The sequence below is a fragment of the Leptopilina boulardi genome, unplaced genomic scaffold (genome assembly GCF_019393585.1).
Source record: "Leptopilina boulardi isolate dan_hultmark-lab unplaced genomic scaffold, ZJU_Lbou_2.1 LbouV2_70, whole genome shotgun sequence".
Taxonomy (NCBI): Eukaryota; Metazoa; Arthropoda; class Insecta; order Hymenoptera; family Figitidae; genus Leptopilina; species Leptopilina boulardi.
Genome location: NW_026138017.1, coordinates 94,699 through 117,074, shown reverse-complemented (window position 1 = coordinate 117,074; position 22,376 = coordinate 94,699). Strand labels below are relative to the sequence as shown.

At 25.2% G+C, this 22,376-nt stretch overlaps 2 protein-coding genes across 4 annotated transcripts; both read right to left on the bottom strand.

Moving 5' to 3' along the window:
* Window positions 1-7,424: 7,424 nt before the first annotated feature.
* Window positions 7,425-9,734, bottom strand: LOC127290486 (transcription factor Jun). The gene has a single exon (XM_051319071.1). The coding sequence runs from the start codon at window positions 9,247-9,249 to the stop codon at window positions 8,440-8,442; it is 810 nt and encodes a 269-aa protein (XP_051175028.1). The 5' UTR covers window positions 9,250-9,734; the 3' UTR covers window positions 7,425-8,439.
* Window positions 9,735-14,995: 5,261 nt separating this feature from the next.
* On the bottom strand, window positions 14,996-22,342 carry LOC127290484 (RNA-binding protein cabeza-like). Of its 3 annotated transcripts, none has more exons than XM_051319066.1 (8): window positions 22,169-22,342; window positions 21,528-21,902; window positions 20,337-20,430; window positions 18,834-18,865; window positions 16,789-16,931; window positions 16,215-16,576; window positions 15,703-16,017; window positions 14,996-15,529 (listed from the first exon to the last, which is right to left on the bottom strand). In XM_051319066.1, the coding sequence occupies exons 1-8, from the start codon at window positions 22,179-22,181 to the stop codon at window positions 15,490-15,492; spliced, it is 1,374 nt and encodes a 457-aa protein (XP_051175023.1). In that variant the 5' UTR covers window positions 22,182-22,342; the 3' UTR covers window positions 14,996-15,489. The 3 variants fall into 3 exon arrangements, with proteins under 3 accessions (XP_051175023.1, XP_051175025.1, XP_051175026.1); XM_051319068.1 differs by having other exon boundaries at window positions 14,996-15,526; XM_051319069.1 differs by having other exon boundaries at window positions 18,834-18,862.
* Between the last annotated feature and the right edge of the window lie 34 nt (window positions 22,343-22,376).

Here is a 22,376-nt window from a genome sequence, read left to right as displayed (position 1 = left end):
ATTAGTACTACTATTACTATTATTATTATCAATATTAGTATTAGTACTATTATTTGGTACTACTAGTATTATTACCTATTATTAATTAGTACTATTATCACTGTAATTATTATTAATTAGTACTATTATTACTATTAATTAGTACTACTATTACTATTATTACTATTATTACTATTATTATTATTACTATTACCAATTGAAGCTACCATATTATTATGTTTATAAATCATTATTCTTTGTCCCTAAATCGAAATACTTGTACCAGTTATAGCTGAAAAATCTATCACTCTGCCAGGACTCGAACCCTGAATTTCGCCTTCCAAGTCTAGAACGCTAACCACTAGACTACGAACCGTACCTATTCTCCCATAGTCAAAAAACATAATTATAATAGTAATTCAGGTTTAAAAAATTGAGTTTAAAATATAAATTTTTTAATTTCAAATTTTTGTTTTCCTTTTAATTAACAAATTTAGATTTAATTTTTCTTTTACCTGTTTTTTTTTTTTTTTTTTTTTAGTGAATTTCAGTTTTTGCATTGAATTTCTACCTCTGAATTTCCTTACGTGTATTATAGTAGTTTCTAGTTGTCTTCTAAATACATTCCACTGATGCCAAGGTAACAAATATAGAGAGAAAAAGAATGCACCCTAGAGCGGTTGTCCTCAACCTAACATCAAGGACTTCTAGCCTCTTTAAAAAAAAAAAAAAAAAAAAAAAAGAAAAAAAATCCTGAGAATTAACACAACGCACTGGTCTTTAACATTATTTTACTAACAAGTCTCTCTTCCATTCTTTCATCTTTCCTCAAGCGATTTTTATCTTTTTTTTTTTTTAATTTCTCCTTAATGCATTTGCCACTTTATTGTTTTTTTTTCTCTCTCCTTTGAAAGTGTACGATACTTACGTTCAATTATCTGAATCAATGTTTATTTTTATTTTATTATTGATATTTTTATTTTATCACTGATAATTATTTTTATTTTATTATTAATTTTTATTTTCATGAATTTAGTATTTTATATTATTTATTTATTTATAGAATAATGGGACATGCCCTTTCGTAATTAATATTAATTATAAAAAAAAAATTGAAAAATTATATAATTTATAATTAAAATTTTATGAAAGAACCTTTTTTTCTATTTTGCAACATTTTTTTCTAAATTGAAAACTATTAATTGATATTCAATGTATCTTAATATTTTATTTTATCGAATTTTCGAAGATAAATATTTGGAAACTGAATTCACGGAAGTAATTTACAGATAATTAAGCTTAAAAAAAATTTAATCATATATTCCATAAAAATGTAAATGAAATTAGCCAATAACACACGTATAATCTTTTCCTCAATTTTCTATATAAAATAAATATTTATTCTCAAAAAAAAAAAAATGATTTCTACAAAATATTTTTCATAATTTTTTTTTTTTTTTTTTTTTTAATATAATTCAATTAAAATTATAAAAATATTGTGAAAAATTTATCTTTTAGATTTTTTTTTTTTTGTTAAAAAAAAAACTTTTTCTTGTATAATTCCTGGTATGAATTGAAAATGAAGTCAAGGTTGATTTGAAAATGATTTACAGTTTCCAAACATTCTTTTTATTTAGTTAAAAAAAAAACATGTTTCTTTTACTTATCTTCTATATATACTCTTCTTTTTGACTTCTATTTAGCTTTGTATTTGAGTTGCATAGGCTCTTTATTTGTGTTTTTCTAAAGGAAATACGACTTTTATGCTTTTCTTATCAATATTAGAAGTTGATAAGGGTTTACTATATATATCGGAAAATTACTTCCAACTTGCTTTACGACAACCCAGCCCTGATAATCTATAATTATAAGCAAGTTTACCTTTTCTATTAGTCTTTCTAAATTTTCAACTATATTATATACTTCAAATAAACATAAAATCTTTCAAAATAAATAAAATAAAATTTTTCGTAATTTTTCTTGAGAGGGAAAATAAAAAGATTTTCCTGAGATTTTTTTTCTTTCTGAATATATTTTTTGAACAATTTTTTTAAAGTTATTTTTATTAATTTTGGATTCTTTTTTGTAAAAAACAAAATCTAGCAATATTTTTATGCATGAATATGTAAAAAAAAGTCGAATACACGCGGAAGTTCGATTTCGAAATATATATGTGGAATTTATTTACATATCTTAGCGATCTCTTTTACCTCGTCATTTTATAATCGAACCTACGCAAAGAATTTTTCAAGTACATATATATTCTTTACACAACAAATATATAATTTTTTTTTGTAATATCTTATATTTTGTGTCAAATCACTATATGCTATTTTTTACACGCCTATATATAAAATAAAATAAATATTGGAAATTTATCCTCAAATCGGTTTTAGCTTTTTCTCTTCCAAAATTATAATTTCTTTAATTATAAAATTATTTATTAATAAATAATAATAAATAATAATTTATTAAATGGACTAAAATTATTATGAAGTGATATAATTTTTGTTAAAATGAAAATTTTTTTTTTTTAATAACAATATGTGAATATTCATAAAATGTAGTTCAGCGAACTGATATTTTTATTTAAAAATGTGTTTGGCGAGAACACGAGCTGTTTTTAAATACAGGAAATACTATTAGTGTTGAATAAACATTATATACATTAAAAGCAAATTCACTCACGATAATTAAAGGTGTGTTTTAAAATTTATGTCCTCGTTCCTAAACAAGTTTATAACAACTTTTTGCTTTTAAAATATTGTGAAATTGCTAATTTAGAACCGAATTCATTATATACCGCTAGATTATATATATATATGCGTGTATATATATATATATATATTGTTTGTCTCTGACCTTGCATTTAACAGCAGTAAAAAAGTCAATGAAACGAAAAATTATTTCAAACTTTGTGTGGTACTTAATGAAAAAATTATGATTTAAAAGTTTCGTTAAAATGGAAAAACAACATAAAAAATGGATAAATAAAAAAATATAGTTTAAAAAAGTTAATAAAACAAAATTTTCAAAAAATAAAAATTATTTAATTTAAAGTTAAAAATTGTTACATAAATATTCTAAATTGATAAATATAAATGTTAAATGAATTATTTCAATAGAGATATATGTGATTAACATTAAGAAACTTTTACAATAATAAAAAGAAAAAATGTTAATTTAATATGAAATTATTTTTTATTAAAGAAGACTCGATAATGAAGGAAAAAAAAAATTAAATGAGTTTTGATAAAATTTTAGCATATATATATATACTCAACAAAAGCAAGTATATAAACTGTTATGATAAGACATTATGATAATAGAATATTTTACATTTCTGTTCATTATATACTTATAATAAATATTTTCAAATAAAAAAAATTTATTTTTGAATTAATATTAAATAATAATTTAATTTCATATATTTAATATTAATATAATTATAATTAAAAATTTAAATATGTATTGTTAATAATAATATTAATAATATTTATTATAATTGAGCCAATTAGCCAATTGCACTTGTTATTAAAGACAGAGAGACAGAGAAAGAATAAAAGTTTAGAAGAGGGACTTTAAGATTCCTTTAATAAAACAGAAGCTAATCTCATTTTGAACTTGAAGAAAAATATTTAATTAAATTTTTGAAAAAATATTTTCTTTAATCATATATATAAAATTTAAATTATTTCCAAATATAAAAAAATAATTATTCTATTAATTTTATGTTATTCTTTATTATTTAATTATATAAAATTAATTAACGTAATTATATCAATAAATAAGCGGGTGTTAAAAGAAAATAAAAACACAGGTGAATATATTTGTGTAATACAGTGAATTTTATTTTTCCTTCTATTTCATTCAAAAAATAAAATTATTTGTAAAAAAGATTTCTTCGCTCTGTAGATATATAATATATAACATATATATAATATATATAATGTATGTATATAATAATATTATTACAATATAATAGCAATATTTATTTACTTTCATTATTTATATATAGGGTTATGTAACTCTATATATTGTTGTTTTTTAATTATCATCTCTCGTAGTCAACTCCAAACGCACCTAAACACTAATGGGGTTTCCGCTTACAAGCTAAATCACATGTGGTTTTTTTTTTTTTTTTTTTCATTTTCTTTTTTTACTTTCATACGTTTGTGCAACCGCCTCCTTCGTATCTTCTACGTATGATGTTTATCGCATCGGTAAATCGTCAATTTTTTTTTTTCATTTACAAAAAAAAATTTTCAACTGCGCTTTTACCATATATTTTACTAGTCGCCATAAAAAACAAAAAAAAATTTTATAAAACAATTTCTTTTTTTTTCATACAAAATTTCTCAATGAGAGAAACAAAAGGACGTTTTTTTTTGAGTTTAGAACTCACGGCGCATTTTTTTTTTTTTTAAAAAGGCACACTAATTTAATAGCGCCAAAAAGGTAAAAAATGTTTAATCTCAGTAACAACGGCACAAAATGGCAAACATTTTAATGATTGCTTTCACAAACGCACTTTTTTTTTCTTCTTTTTTTTATATAAATATATATATATATATATATATTTATCGAACAGTCTCCAAGAGGTTGCAATAATAATTAATTAAAAATTAATTTTTAATTGATAAACAAAAAATTTGTTAATATTATAAGAGATCAAAAAATTGTGCGTTGCTAATAAAAAAAAAAAAAATGCAACTTTAAAATTTCGTCCATTTTTGGAGACTTGTCACGAATTTTCCTCAAGTTCTTAAATATTTAATCGAAATTTTTAAATTATTTCAATTTTTAATATTGACTATATATTATTTAATTTATTTTTTTATTTTTGATTAAATTTTTTTTGCGCAAAAAAAATTAATTTTAAGAGCATGAGGAAAAAAAAATATATATATATATATGTACAATGTCACCTATATAAAGATATATAGATATAATTCTCCCAAGAAACTAGGCGATGTTTCAAGTATACTAATTAACAAATCTTAAATGGAAATTTCGCCTTGATTATCTTGCTCAATCTTGTAATCTCAAAATCTCAAAATAAATTATCGTATTTTCTATTCATTTATTATACATTATATGTATACTTGGAAAAACGTACAAAAGAACTTTTTTTTTTTTTGCTTGTTGTTTTACAAAATAAATATACATTATTTTATAATAATTAATAATAAAAAAAAAAATGAATCAATTTAAAATAATGAAAATTGTGAGCATTCTTTTTTTTTCGTTCGCCAAGAGAGCACAAAAATTATATATATAAAAAAATGCGAGTTGAACGCCAGCAGAAAAATAAATTCGCAATTTCACATTATATATGACATGCCTGGTTTTACCATTTCAACATGATTTCAACAAAATACTAAACAATTTTTAATACCCTTCATCTTTGGCTTTCAACTACAGAAAAGCATAATAATAATTATAATTATAATAATAATAATATTAATAATAATAATAATAATGCATTCAACAAGACAAGGCTTTAACGTTCCCTGCTGTACGTTAAGAACTCTCGCGATAAACGATAAAATTCCAAGTAAACCGTTGAAAATTAACGCGAGATTGAATTCTTAGAAATTGTAGATAACAAAATTGGAATCGTCAAACTGTGTATATGTGTGTGTGTCTGTTCTATATATGCGTACTTAATTCCTCTTATCTTGTGTTTGTGTTTTACGATAACACATTATTTGGGAAATGCCAAAAAAATATTGATTTTTTTTTCTTAATTTCAAAAAAAAATTCAAAATGAAAAAATAATTTTTTTTTTTTAAACTAGAATCTAAGCTCTGTCTTTACATCTGATGATTCGTGAGCGTGTATATTTCTGTCTGTTACGCATTTAGAATCCACGAATGTTTTCATCATTGAGGAATCGACCTGGAAAAGCCATCACACACACATACACATTTTTTCTTTCTATTCGTAAAAAAAACTTTAACGAAAAAAAAATTGCACAATAGTAAAAAAATATTCTTGATTCCATCCAGATGGTCAAAAAAAAGAAAAAATCGCATATCATTTTGCGATTATTTTGCAAAATAACAAAATATATATTTATATTATCAAAAAAAAATTATGTAACACCTGTGACTTTTCAGAAGTCAGACGTTCTAAAATTAAAAAAAAAAATTCAAATGCTTTTTTTCTTCTCTTAAAAAAAAGAAATTCTATTTTTTTTTTGCTAAACGATTTTTTTTCATTAATTATGCAATTTTTTTAATACACTGGAAAAAATGTGTCATAAAAATTTTGTAATTTATTTTATAATTAAATCAAAATTTTTTTTTTTTTGCATATTACAAAAAGAAAGTTGCAAATTGCAAGTTTTAGTTGCAAACTAATATATGTTAATAAAATAAAATTATATAACTGTAAAATAGTTGATAACAAAAATTGTTACGCATTTTAATAACTTATTGGTAATGACTTATTAGTTATTAAAATACACTAAGTGCACTATTATAAATAACTATTTTAATTTTATAGATAAATTTACAATTTTTCCAAATAATTTATTACCATTCGTTAATAAAAAAAAAAAAAAATTTAGTGCAAAGTTAAAGAAAATTCAAAAATTATTTTCTGTAATATATATTTTATAGGAAAAATTTTAACTAACCATTTTTTCAAGTGTAATAAATTCTTTTTTTTTTTTTCCTTAAAAATAATTTAATTCTCTCAAAAAAAAAAATTGGAAAAATTTGCAAAGATTTTTTTTTACTGTAAAATTTCATTGCACACACTTGTGGAAATCGTATTTATATAATATATGAAAATTGTTTATATTATTCTTTAGTTATTTACACGTATAAATGAATTTCATATATCTATAACAGCAAAAAAAAAAAATAATAATAATAATAATCGAGAAACTTGTAAACTAAAATATATTAAATTTTAGTCAAGTTTTTAGACATATTTTATCTATTTTAGATCACTTTTTTTTATATATAGTAAAAAAAACCTTTATATTATATATTATTGTATACTTGAAAGCTTCTGAACATTTAACAGAACGAAATTTCATTTTAAAAAAAATAAGTTTCGTGTGAATTTAATTTTTTCCAAAATAACACGTTTTTAAGTTTATATATTTTTTATATATATATAAATAATTTATAAGAATATTCTATACCTGAATCAATAATATTTTTGTTAAAATAATTTTTATGAAAAATAATTATATTATTGTCATTAGAATAATTATAATCGCACCATTTATACTTTCAATTATTTAAAAAGTAATTTACTATACTAGTAATTATTAAAAAAAATTTCGTTTTTAATGTTCAAAAAAACCTTTAAGAACACTTTGAAATAAACAAGCGCCGTTTATATTTATATATTTGTTTTCAGAATTTAAAAAATATGTTTCATATTATTTAATAAATAAATTTAGTAAATAAATTTAGTAAATAAATTTGTCCACTAATTTTTTTTTTAGTAAATAAATTCATTATTTATTTACTTAATAAGTAAATAAAATTTTGCTAAATAAATAAATGTTAAATAATTTTATTTAACATATTTTTGATTCTGAAAACCTTAACCATACAAAATGAGATAGATTTTGCAGTACTAGGGGGTTTTTTTTTTTTTAGTAAAAGTTAATAAAAAAAATAATTTGCAATATTGGAAAACACGATTTTTTTTTTTTGCAAGTACTGTATATATCTACCTTATTTTTCGCCTTATTTACAAAATTGCCAATACACGATAAAAAAATCCAATGTTTTTTTTTTTGTATTTGCTGCCTAATTTGGAAAATAAATTTTTTTGCACACTGAAAAATAGATTGGTTTTTTTTTTGACGAATTTAATTTTAAAAAAGGCAGTTTAAAAAATGTTTTTTACGATTTTAATGTAAAAAAAATTGAATTTTTTTACCCCGTATAATTAGATCCACGCACGATCAATTAAGTTTTGATAATGTAGAAACATCATACTGGACAAGACTAGATGCACAAATGACGAAACGGGAGTTTTGCGTTGAGAATGACGGAAGAAGAAGAAGAATTTCTTCAAAAAAGTCCAACTTCCTATTTTTCGTATTACCAAAAAAAAAAAAAAATTAATATTTAATTCTGGAACGTATTCCAGAGTTTTTGCAGCACCGCACGAGTTTTAAATCTCCCACAAAACTCGTCCGTTCTCCAAAATGGCCGCCACACACACGTTTTTCTCATATTGGCCTTCGACGTCACAACGGCCACGTCTGCCACAACAAAAAAAAGTCACGTAGTCCTCATTTTTGCACTTCACTTTTTTTTTCAAATTCAATCACCAATTTGAGTACTTTTTTTTGGAAAAAACAACAAAATTTTGAATCCACTGTGTGTGTTCGAAAAATACAAATGTTTTTGAAAAATTTTGGTAAATAAAAAAATCACGAGGGGGGCAACACTTTTTCCTGGATTTTTTTTAAACAAAATTTTTTTAAAATTGTCCAGGCACATTTTGCATTATTTGACATCCAGAGTGCACGTGGTCCATGACCTGTTCCTTAAGACGACACACGTGCTCCTTAAGCCTATGTACCATTGCACTGAGTTCGGTATTTTCGCCCTTGAGCAATTTAACCTTATCCTCGAGCCTTGATATTCTTTCGAGTTTACGTCTTCGACATTTTGATGCTGCAACACGATTTCTCTGTCGTTTTCTTTCTAATTTAATTTTCTCCTGATTCTCCATATCAATTGGTGACATTGGAGGTGAACTCGTTACACTTGGCACTGTTTGTGGTTCCTCCTTGAGATGAAATAAACTTTGACTTATTGTTGTATCGGTACTTTGAACACTACCAGGTGGTTCAAGTGTAGTGTATGTTGCACCATGAATACTACCCGGTTCTTGTGAACTATCCGAATGATGTAATTCATTTAGTGCATCAACAAAACCACGAGCATAAAGTTCTTGTGCTTCGGTAACTGTTTTTGGAAATAATATTTGTGTTGTTGGCGTTGGCATTGTTGTAACAAGTCCATCTTGTTGGGCAATTATTAATTTTTCCAATTCAGGTGAACCCAATTTTAACATATTGAGATCAGGTGAACTTAGAAGTGGCGCCATATTATGTAGAGCAGGTCCCAGTGGTCCCAAACGGGGCCTTTTAACCTGGGGTCCCTGACGATGATGACCGTTTAGGTCCAGGGTGAGATTTCTCTTGAGATTCTCACGATTTGTATTATTGTCATAAATATCAGCGTCTTCATAGAAGGTCGGCTCCATCGTCAGACTACGCACCATCGAATTAATTTTGTTTTTTTTTCACTTTTAAGAGAGGGAAAAATAGTTTTTTTTACACTATTACATAATAGTTTCTGTTCTGATTGTTTTTTTTTTCAATTCGCCCCGGTGCCGATTAGAGCACGAGGCAACACACAAGCACCACGAGGTTGGCAAACTGTAACTAACTTCACTCCACTGAGAATAAAAAAAAACAACTTTTTTTGCACACCAGCTGCGCACTGTTATTTAACAGTAAATATTCCAATTTTTTGTTTTTAAATTCAAAATCTCGATTGTCAACACAAAACAATGACTCAGTTCACTATATTGTTGAGTAATTTTGAGTTTACTTTTTTTTTTTTGTTTCTCTTCCCATTTAAATCGTGCGACAATCCGCACAGCTCGAAGTCTCAACAACTTGTGAACACCCAACTAAACGTTCAGCCTTATATCTCGTGACTCAGAGTAACTAAAAATAGCACTGGCGTCATGAAAAGCTGTAACGATTGGACGACAATGGCGTCACTGGTGAAATTCGATTGGTTGGAGTTGGTTATACACGCTACTGGGAAATATGAGACGCATGCGCACAATGAAAAAGAGAGGGAGTTTAAAACATGAAACCGCGCCGGCAAACATATATATATATACACACGGGCTGACACGTACCGTCTCTTTTCACTGCTCCTTGCTTGGAAATTGACTGTCTTTTTCTACTGATGGCGAGACCGAGCGCGAACATTTAATATATATATATATATATATATATATATATATATATATATATATGCACGCGGATAATACTCAATCTCGCGAGATGTGTGAGTGTATGTAATATGTTATGTAGCACGACCCTTTTGACGCAAAAAAAAAAATTTCCAAAAAAATTAAACGATTTCAGACTTTTTTTAATAATTAATTAATTAAATAATTAATTGGAAATTTTTGTGAAATTTTTAACTAAAAATTAGTAATTTACTTTTACATGAATTAGTTAAAATTGATAAATGACTTTCTAAAAATTAATTCTTTAACTAATTTTATAAAATCATTTAAAATTTTTTTAACTAAAATCAGTAATTACATTTTTGTTATTGAGTATAGTTAAAAATGATTTTTAAAATAATTAGTAACAAAATATTTTTCATATAATTTATTTGAATTAATTTATTTTGAAAACTTGTTTACTACGCGGAAAAAAAGATTTACCTGCGGAACAGCGAAACGATTCACTATTGTAGAGAAAAGTTTTACAGTGCGATTTATTTTATTATCAATACTTTTAGTAGCAATTATTTTAGTATCAAAATACTTTTAGTAGCAATTATTTTAGTAGCGATTTATTGTAGTATCAAAATATTTTTAGTATATCAATGCTTTTAGAAGCAATACTTTTAGCAGCAATACTTTTAGTATCAAAATACTTTTAGTATCAATACTTTTAGTAGCAATCATTTTAGTATGGATTTATTTTAATATCAAAATAATTTTAGTATATCAATACTTTTAGTATCAAAATACTTTTAGTATATCAATACTTTTAGCAGCAATACTTTTAGTATCAAAATACTTTTAGTATCAATACTTTTAGTAACAATACTTTTAGTAGCAATAATTTTAGTAGCGATTTATTTTAGTATCAAAATACTTTTAGTATCAATACTTTTAGTGGCAATTATTTTAGTAGAGATTTATGTTAGTATCAAAATACTTTTAGTAGCGATTTATTGTAGTATCAAAATATTTTTAGTATATCAATGCTTTTAGAAGCAATACTTTTAGCAGCAATACTTTTAGTATCAAGATAGTTTTAGTATCAATACTTTTAGTAGCAATCATTTTAGTAGCAATTTATTTTAGTATCAAAATAATTTTAGTATATCAATACTTTTAGTATCAAAATACTTTTAGTATTAAAATACTTTTAGTATCAATACTTTTAGTAACAATACTTTTAGTAGCAATAATTTTAGTAGCGATTTATTTTAGTATCAAAATACTTTTAGTATCAATACTTTTAGTGGCAATTATTTTAGTAGAGATTTATTTTAGTATCAAAATACTTTTAGTAGCGATTTATTGTAGTATCAAAATATTTTTAGTATATCAATGCTTTTAGAAGCAATACTTTTAGCAGCAATACTTTTAGTATTAAGATAGTTTTAGTATCAATACTTTTAGTAGCAATCATTTTAGTAGCAATTTATTTTAGTATCAAAATAATTTTAGTATATTAATACTTTTAGTATCAACATACTTTTAGTATATCAATACTTTTAGCAGCAATACTTTTAGTAGCAATACTTTTAGTATCCAAATACTTTTAATATCAATACTTTTAGAAGCAATACTTTCAGTATTAATACTTTCAGTAGCAATTATTTTAGTAGCGATTTATTTTAGTATCAATACTTTTAGTAGCAATTTTTTTAGTAGCGATTTATTTTAGTATCAATACTTTTAGTGGCAATACTTTTAGTAGCAATCATTTTAGTAGCAATTTATTTTAGTATATCAATACTTTTAGTTTTATCATTAATTAATATTAATAATATTATTAATAATTATTATTATTATTATTAATATTATCATTAATTTAAATTAATTATTAATAAAACAAAGAAACAATTTTTTTTCTTTTTTTTTGTAAAAAAAAATTGATTTCTATTTATCAAAAAATGATAATTCCCAAATTCTTGGTTTTACATATATAATATATAGAACGTATATGTTCTCCTGTCAAACGTGTTTTAATATAATAACAAGTTTATCAAACAATTTGTCTCAAAAACAATGTCACGCTTCTTTTGTAATGATAAAGAGAAAAAATGGAGTTTTATTATCATAAGACGATAGATAGCATTTTTATTATTATTTTTTTTTTTTCTTTAAAGAAAGAATTTGTATAACACAAAAAATGACATAAATTTCGGATATGATTCATATATAAAACATAAACTTGTGTGTATATATGTATCGATATCGAAAAATATTTTCACCTTTTCATGTAAACATATCTGTCTTCCTCTTATGTAATCTCGCGACATTTGAAATATTTATACAGTAACGTGAAATTTTTAAATACATAATTAAATAAAAAAAAAATTGATAAATTATTTAAATTTCAGACAATGGAATTTTATGAACGATAATAATAATAATAATAATAATAATAATAATAATAAAAATAAAAACTAGTAAAAAAATTTAAAAATATTAAAAAAATATTAAAAATGAAATTAACACATTTTGTTTATATTTTTTAATTAAAAAAGTTGCAAATAGATATTAAATTTATTTAATTTTTCTAGGAATAATATATTAATAATTGAATAATTATAAATGTTAGAAAAATAGTTTTTTTTATGCTTGTTAAGTTAATTTTCCCATTTTCATCTCAAGATTCTTATTAGTTGTGACTTTTATGACAAGACCATTTGAAGTCTATTCTTATGGCCTCAATAAAATACTTTTGAGTACCTCGAAAAGAATAATAACATTCGACTCATCCGGCAACGACTAGTTTCAACGTGCATCCCCACAGAGAGGAAACAAGTCTGAACAAGAATTTCGCCATTTTACTGAATACTTATTACTTATTAACGTAGCATAATATCTTTAAATATTCTCAAAAGTACTAATTTTTAATTTATATCTGACATTTATAATAATTTTTTTTTTTTATCTTTCTCAAAAAAAACATACACGCACTTGTTTTTTTCTCAATAAAAATTTTAAACAATTTTATTAATCAATTTAAAATCATTATAGTAAATGATGATAATAAAAATAATAAATAAATAATAATTGTAAAAAAATGAAAAACAATTCGCGAATCAATTATTATAATATATTATTTTCTAAACAATTAATTGAAAAATCATGTCGATGGAAAATAACAATTATTATATATCTATGACAATGAAAAGTGTCACACCTTTCTATTATTATCGCGTCTACCAGCAAATTATATATACAAGGCATTTACATTTGACTATATTCGAATCATTAGCAAATGAAATCCTTCAATCTATTACAAATTACATGACAAATTAGATGCACACGTAATCATTAGAGTATATATTATGGCGCATTATAATCTATTATGGTATAAATCATAATGTATTCAATGAATCTCGTTAAAATATAAATTGATGGTAAAATGAACGCGAGAAAAACAAAATTCCTTCTTCCATTGTTTCGTTGCTTCTATTTATCAAAAAAATTTGCATTTCTTTCAATAAAATGCTAATAATCTCGCACAGTATATAACAAAAACAAAAAAAAAAAAAACATACAAAAATCCGGCTTTATCATTCAATTTATTGATTGAAAATTTTAATGAAAAATCGTTTTTCTTAATTATACATTTTTCGACAGTTTTTATATTAAAATACAATTTTTTTTTCTGAAACTGAAAAAAATGTGAAATCGTATTCTTTAAATTGAAAGTTAAGAAATTAAAAAGAAAAAAAAAGTATAGGATTTACGACAAATGAATACAATACTAGAAAAATGTGTTAGTGATTTCGCTTCTTTTTCACGCTTGAACGTTTCAAGGTCTAAAAATCATGGCTTTTCACTGTTCATTGTTTGCATGAATACACTATATATAGCTATATAGGAATTACCTGTACTTACCCGCAAAAGTGGCAGGTAATTTGTTTACCATTCCAAAATAGAGATTCCATCCACTATTATTATAATTATTATCCTCCATTGGTCAAAGTGATAAAAAAAAAATATAATAATTGAAATTCCATCTTTTCTTCTTTCATATTTTTGCTGACCATCAGGTAAAATGTTTGTTGCAAAAAAAAAAAAAAACGAAACCCCGAAAAGATTCCCCGCTGATCAACTATATAATAATCCCTCAGGTATATGGGAGAGAACACTTTGTATTTTTTTCAGTTTTGGCTCGTGCGGCTAAGGGTTCAATATTTCATTGTTCCATATTGAGATAAAAGAATATCTTATTTTTCTTTCCGGTACATTTTTTTATTTTCTCGGGAGAAAACTTTTCAAATGTTCAATATTGCCTCACTTTTCAAATTATATTCTACGATCATCTCACTTGATAAGAAAATGACTCACTTTGTGCAATAAGTCATTTAACTTTGTGTCAACATTTTCCTAACAGGTGTGACATTTATATATGCATATTTTCGTAGCATTTTTTTTTTATTTCATATTTATTCTTTGACAAAACACATTTTTTCTTTGCTTTTTGTAATAAATTAAAAAATCATTTATTTATAAATTCCATTGTAAAATTATTAATTAAAAATTATCAAAATTGTGGTAATTTTTAAAAATTATTTAGAATTTAATTACTAAATTTTTTAAATGAAAAAAGTTCATAAATAGGGTGAGGCAGTGTCTGTTTTTTTTTTTTCTTCTTTCATCTCTGAATTAAACAAACATAATTAATTTCCGCCCCTTACACCCTTTTGTACGCGCCATGTGTTTGCCAGTCGTATAGTTGTAAAAGGTTAAATCAATTAAACGAGCTGGGAAGGCCAAACCTTTTTGGTCTGCTTTTATATAATCAGACGAAAAAGCGATATTAACTTTTTAGAGTTTCTGTCGACATGCACACACGATTTTAATCGCCACACTAATATACACTTATAAATTATATCTCCTTTTCTAATTATTGTTCAAAATTTTTAATTTATATTAAATATTACCATTTTTTAAAATAGTTTTCAATTTTCATTAGATGTAGTTATTTAAAAAAAAAAACTAATAAATAGACAAAATATTGGTTATAATACATTACAGTTATTTATTTCATTTTTTTTTTACACATCTAAAGTGTTCACATCTAGTTTTAAAAACTTACATATAGCATACGTTATTATTACGTTGCTGACTGAGAAATAGTTCATTACAATTCTAAACTTAATAAAACTATGTGTGTGTGTGTGTCAACTATTATGTATTTTTTACCAGTCGTACTTTAACTCTTAATTGATGATAATGACTGACAACTACAAAAAAAAAAAAAACCTTAATTTAAGAATGGTACATATGTACTGATCGATTTCAAACAATCACATTTTCGATTGTGTTTACACGAGAGTCACTTATTACATTGCAAAGTACAAAAAAAAAAATTATTTTTTTTTTTTTAATAAAACGTAAAAAAAAAGAGAAAAAAAAATTATACATGTTTTTTTGAGACGTCATTTCGAAAATATACACGCTTTTGCAAAAAAATTTACTCGCAGATGCATGATGATCTTCATTCTCGAGTTAGTAAGGTCGTTGACGATCGCGATCCCTGTCTCCTCTTCTGGACAAAAGTCAAAAATTTTTTGTAGAAAACGAAAAATTTAAAAAAATTCATACAAATGCAAAATAGATATTAAAAAAACAAATAGAAAGTAAACAATAAATTAATTATTATATAATTATGAATAGAATTGAATTTACAAGTTAGAATTGGAAAAAAAGAGAATTACGTACGAGCCACCCCTCATTGGACCACCTCTGCCTCCGCGGCCACCTCCTCTATCACCTCCGCGACCTCCTCTGTCTCCTCCACGACCACCTCGATCACCACCGCGGAAACCGCCACCTCCTCCTCGTCCGCCTCTATCACCACGACCGCCGCGATCTCCACCTCTGAATCCACCACCGCGGCCTCCACCTCCTCTTCCTCCACGGCCACCACCGCCGCCGCCACCTCCTCCTCCCATTCCCTCAGGTTTTGAGCTCTTGCACAAATTGCACTGATCGCGCCAAGCAAAATTCGTATTGCCACAGTCTGGATTCGAGCACCTTGAATAAATAAATATACCAAATCAGAGAAAATTAAATTAACAATAGTAAAAAAAAATTAAATTTATATTTAATTAAATTTTATTATTTTATAAATAAATAAATTCCTTTATATTATTTTAATTACAAAATTGCTTGTAGTGTTTAATAAATTTAAATTATATATAAACTAGAATAAAATGAAAAAAAATACATACTTCCAATCGCCACCTCGTCCGCCTCCGTCACGTCTATCATCACCGCCTCCTCGGCTATCGTCACGATCGCCTCCGCGACCACCACCAAATCCACCGCCTCCACGACCTCGTCCACCACCACCACCGCGGCCACCGCCGCCACCACCACCACCACCACCTCCACGACCTCCCGACCAATTACTTTTGTGTTGAGCGATTTGTACTTTAATAGTATATCCCTTAAAATCCTTATTGTCGAACCATTCTATTGCTGATCGTGCTGCATTTTGATCATCATAAGTGACTGTGGCCTCTCCCTTTGGCTTGCCAGTATTCTTATCTTTGTACACCCAAATTTTGGGCTTACCGGTCTTTTTGTCATTCTATTAAAAAAAAAAAAAAAAACACAAATTTTAGACAATATAAATCACAAAATTATTTATTTGATAAAAGTAAAATTATTTATTTGATAAAATTAAGAATTATTTATTTGATAAAAGTAAAAATAATTTAATTAATAATAGTCAAGTAATCGATTTTATATTAGAATCAAAAATAATTAAATTAGAATTTAGAAGGAAAAATTTTTTTTTACCTTAATAAGACCAATTGCTCCAAAATGCTGGCAAATTTCTTCCTCGGATACTGTTGGGTCCATTCCAGAGACAAAAATCGTATCATCTTGAGTAACCATTCCATCACCACCGCCGCCACCTCCTCGATCACCGCCATATCCTCCTGCAATTTTTTCAGACGATTATTATCATATAATTACAAAAATTTGAGCCCTAATCAAAATAAAAAAAAAATTCATACTCGATCTTAATTTGATCGTTTAATTTAATTTTAATAATTTTTTTTTTTAATTTTTAATCTAACTGATCTTAATTCATTTGAAATTATATTAAAATAATTACTAATAACATATTTTAAATTAAAACTAAACTCTTTTTTTGTAAATTGTTTAAAATTACTTTCTCCAATCCAAAAAATTTTTTTTTCTGTCTAATTTAAATATTTCAATTGTCTAGTTTCATTCATATTATTCTCTAAATATTCAATGCTTTGTTTTTTAAAAAACACTTTTTCCCCTTTTTTTCAATTTTTTATTTGAAAAATCGATTTAAAGAAACAAAAAGAAAAATAATGTTTATTACTTATTTATCACTAAAAAAAATAGCATTTATTATTTTAAAAAAATATTTGTTTTAAAACAAATAAATTGTCTCTCTCGACAGTCCTATTTTTTTTACTCTTACTGTTTTTTCTCCATTTATTTAAAGTATAAAAAAAAATTGCGCGTTTGATAACTCAATTTCTCGGTGTCACAATAGTGTGAGTAAAAAAAAAGACTTTTTTTTTACTAATTTTATAATTAAAACTCATTTGTAGAATTGCTTAATGGTCCTGTATGTTGACAGTTCATCTATTTCAATTTCAATTACACCACTTAATTTATTTTACATTAAACCAGATAATATATTTCTCAGGAATAAACCAACTTTCTTTCTTATTTGTGTAATTTTTCCTATTACGTATATTAATAATTACCTTAGAGTACCACATTTTTTTTATATATATTTGTACCTTAATATTTCTAACCACCTTTATTAAAATTCAATTAATGGGAACCAGTCTGAATGATTCATTTCTTTTTTTTTCTAACTTATCAACCTCTCAACAGTGTTTATAATTATACTTATTTTAAACCAAACTATTAATGCACAACTTGTATATAAAATTCGTAAAAACCAGATAATTGTTGATGTTCTTTTAATCGTATTTTTGCTAATTAATTAGATTTAAGTGTCCTAATTCTCTTGATAATTATAGTTTCTTTTTTAAGGAATAAAATTTAATAATCTAGACTTAATTCTATCGTAGAGAAACACAAGGTTGCGGCTTTACATACAAAAGGGCTGCAAGATGAATTTTTCCCCTTTTATTTTCCTATTTGTTTAATTATACGACTTAAATGTTAGTTATGTTTACTTAATTAAAGAAAATTACTCTTTTTATTTGTCAATAATTTTTCTCAGTTGCCTTTTTCAAATCGACAACAATTTCCGCCACAGAGCTTCATTATTTTAGTGTCACACTTAATTTACTATTTAATTGAATTATCCTTTAATTTAACAAAAAAAAATTTTTTTAAGTACCTAAATTTTCATATTTTAACTTCAATTATGTAATACTAATAATAATTAAATATATAATTTAAAACAAAATATAATCATAATTCAAAAAAATATTGAACTAAAATTTTATGAATTTAAATGTTTGAAAGATTTCCATTTCTTTTTTGCGAAATTAAAAATGTCATTTCAACTTGAAGCGAAAACTGATGAGAACAAAAAAAAATTTAGTTTATGGACGATTACGACAACTGATGGAAGGAATTTCATCATCAGAAACCTCGCGCTTAAGTATATAAAACAAATTGAAAAAAAAATTTTTTTTCGGGGAAAAAAAAAGAATCTTAACTTAATTCCCTAGAAAAAAAAGTGTAGTTTTTTATGGCAGCCCTTTCATATAATAATACGAGTAACCGAGTATTTTAAATTTTATATGAAAATATTATTATATATTGAATATTGCGTGAATAGCACCAGACTAGTACAGACAGTCTGGTGCATTTACCTTTGTTATAACCACCACGGCCACCGCCACTGCTAAAACACAGAAGCAGAAAAACCAATGAGACGACTCATGGAACAGATAGATTGATTGATCGATGCGTGGCGATTCAAATGCTGGTCGCCACCCTTCTCTTCTTGATGTACCTACTGTCTAAATGTCTTTTAGTCACCACATTACATGTTTCTTTGTTTTTCTTTATTTACTCAATTTTTATTTTTTGACTCCTTTTTTTTTTTTCTTTTTTTTTTATTGTTGATGCGTCGTAAACCACACAGACTTTTATTTTTATTACATCCTTTCATACGTCACGTCCGTTAGTTTCGTCCAGTTTCATGCACACATACATCCAGAATTCGGAAAAAATCAAATTATCATTAAAAGAAAAATTATACTATTGTCTTGAAAAATTAATAAAATATTTAAATACAAGTACAATTATTATTAAAACTATTTTTTTTTTAAATGAGAATCTGTTTTTTCACGAAGAAAACACTCGACAGTGTACAGCACATATAATCAAGTGTATAATAAAATAGAAAAAAAAAAACCCCCCATTTACGATAAGTCTGCGACATAGCTTTTGCAAAGCGGTCAAGTGTGTAGAGTATGAAGGGGAGTATTTAAATATATAAATTGAGGGGTAGAAAAAGTCGGTAAGACATTTTTCCATGTATTTTAAAGGGAGTCGTGCACCAAAACGACAATATTGCAGAGTTTCTTGTAATTAAAATTCTGCTTTAATTTACTAATCAATAATTTGTATTCTAAAATTAAAATTGTAGATAAAAAATTCTAAAAAGAAATTTACTGCCCAATTAAACTATTTTTTAAAAAAATCGTGTAGAAAAAAAAAATTGTATTTAAAAAAAAAAATACTACCAACAGTGTGTTAATTTAATAAAACAAGTGTCAAGGATTTAAAGCAGTAATTTATAACAGACAATGGCTAATTTATGCGATCGTCAACCTGCATTTCGTATAATCCTTTCAAAAAAAAAAAAAAATATTTTTTTCACGCAACCTTTTTGCATTTTGTCGAAAAAAGGAATCGACAAACTAAACATTATTGATCCACATGATGTCAGCCATATACATTTTGAATTTTATATAGAAATTCAGTATGCGGTATTAAATGTCATTTAAACCATTCTTTTATTTTTTCGTCATTTGTCATATACAACCTGTTTCATTTTTACCTTCTTACCAGTAATATCTGTGTGTTTAAACCTGTAGACACACTTCAAATCACATTAAAAACCCAAGGGACCATATAAAAGACGATATATTCGTGAAAAATATATTTATATTAAATATATGTTTTTTTTCATTTGCATTAAATGCATTCGTTACCTTTTTTTTGTGAAAATTTTTTAAAATTATTTTTCAAGACAAGAAACACACAAATTCGCAGTTTTTTTTTTCTCTGATGCTTTTTTTTGAAAATTTGCCTTCGCATTTCTTTTTATGAAAATGAATTTTAGGGAAAAAATTAAGACAACTTACTTGTATCCGCCGCCTGAACGATCCCCATAGCTTCCTCGATCGCCACCATATCGGTTGCCACCACCACCACCACCACCTCCACCTCCTCCCTGACCTGAAAATATTTTTTGAATTTAATATTTCGCTGTGTCTATTTAGCCCGCTAGCGGGAGAAAAAAATATAAGAATTATTTAGTTTGCAGTAAGTATTTAAAATATTTTTTATTTTTCTTTTTTTTATTTATTCTAGAATAATAAAATATATTTTATTATATTAAGTGTATATTAAGTGCATTTAAAAATAAGGCTATCGTTTATTTAAATATATTAGTGTGATTTAATCCAAAATTTATTTGCTCCAAAATGAACTGTTTTGGTAGGATTGTTTATTTAAAATATATTATTTAATTTAATTAATTATTTATTTAAAGTTGTGGTAAAAAAATTTTTTTGTTTTAAACCAAAATTATTGTAAGAAAACTGTTTAGCTACAGCTAATAAATTATTAGAAAATAGTTTATGGAATTGTTTTCAATTGAAACTTTAAATATCCAAATAAAAATTATTTTTTAAAATATAATTAAAATTCTTGTATTTTATAAATACGTATGGGGCATTACACGGGAAATTTTCATTCAAAATTTTTTTTGTCCAAATCATTTTTTTTTCGAAATCTATATGAAAAATAAGAAAATACATATTTTTTAAATTTTTTATTTGATGAAAATGAAGGAAGTTCATTTTTTTGATATTTAACGTCAACAAAGGAAATGTGTTTGAAACATTTTTATAAAACTAAAGTTACCAACGTTGATTCAACGAAAAAAATAAAAGTTAAAGATTCTAATTCCCATCAAAGAAATTTATTTATTTTCAATCCTTCATAAACTATTTTCTAATAATTTATTAGAAAATAAATATACCTGTAGTTAAACAGTTTTCTTACAATAAATTTGGTTTAAACAAAAAAAAATTTTTTTACCACAACATTAAATAAATAATATATTTTAAATAAATAAGCCTACCAAAACAATTAATTTTGGAGCAAATAAACTTTGTATTAAATTACATTAATATATTTAAATAAAACGATTGCCTTATTTTTAATTGCACTTAATATAGACATTATATAATAAAATATATTTTATTATTCTACAATAAATAAAAAAAGAAAAATAAAAAATTAAAAAAATTTTTATAAACAAAACTTACTGTTACCATAACCTCCTGAACCTCCTCCTCTACTGTATCCTCCGCCACTGCCTCCACCACCTCCACTGCTGCCTCCATAACTACTACTTCCATAATTATTACTATTGTTGTTACTAGAACCTCCACTTCCAGATCCATAACTACTTTGGCCATAACTGCCTTGACTTTGCGATTGATTATAATCTTGACCACCGCTGTTACTTCCATAACTACTATTGTAATTTTGATAATTTCCACCACTTGGCGGTGGTTGACTATATTGACTGTAGTTAGTTGATGCACCGGATGGAGGTGGATAAGATGTATCCTGAGTTACTGGAGGAGGCTGACTATATTGTCCATAATTCTGCTGTTGCTGCTGATAAGCAGCATATTCTACGAAAAATGCAAAATTTTTAAAGAAAAAATATTAAAAATTATATTTTGAATTTAAAAAACTCTTTATTATTAAATTCAAAACAGAAGACTATCTATTTTTTGCACATAATATCGGTATCAATTTCATTTCAATTGTAAGCGTCTCTCTCTCTTGATGCCAAAAATAAAGAATCGGTCCTCCATATTTATCAAACATTTCTAGTTCGTGAAAAATTCGTAAAGAAATTACATTAACTTTAATATAAATAAAATATAAAACTTACGACTGTCCGTCATTATTGCGCCCTTCACTGACTCTGTTTTTATTTCGAATATTTCAATTCGATACAAAGAAAATGACAATTAAATGTTGATTTTACACGTAGACAAAATACAGACTTGAATGACAAAAATACCTCTCTGCTCGTCGATAGTCGAAACAGGAAACCTCCCTCAAAAACGGAAATATGCAGCTCCCTCTATTTCACTAGT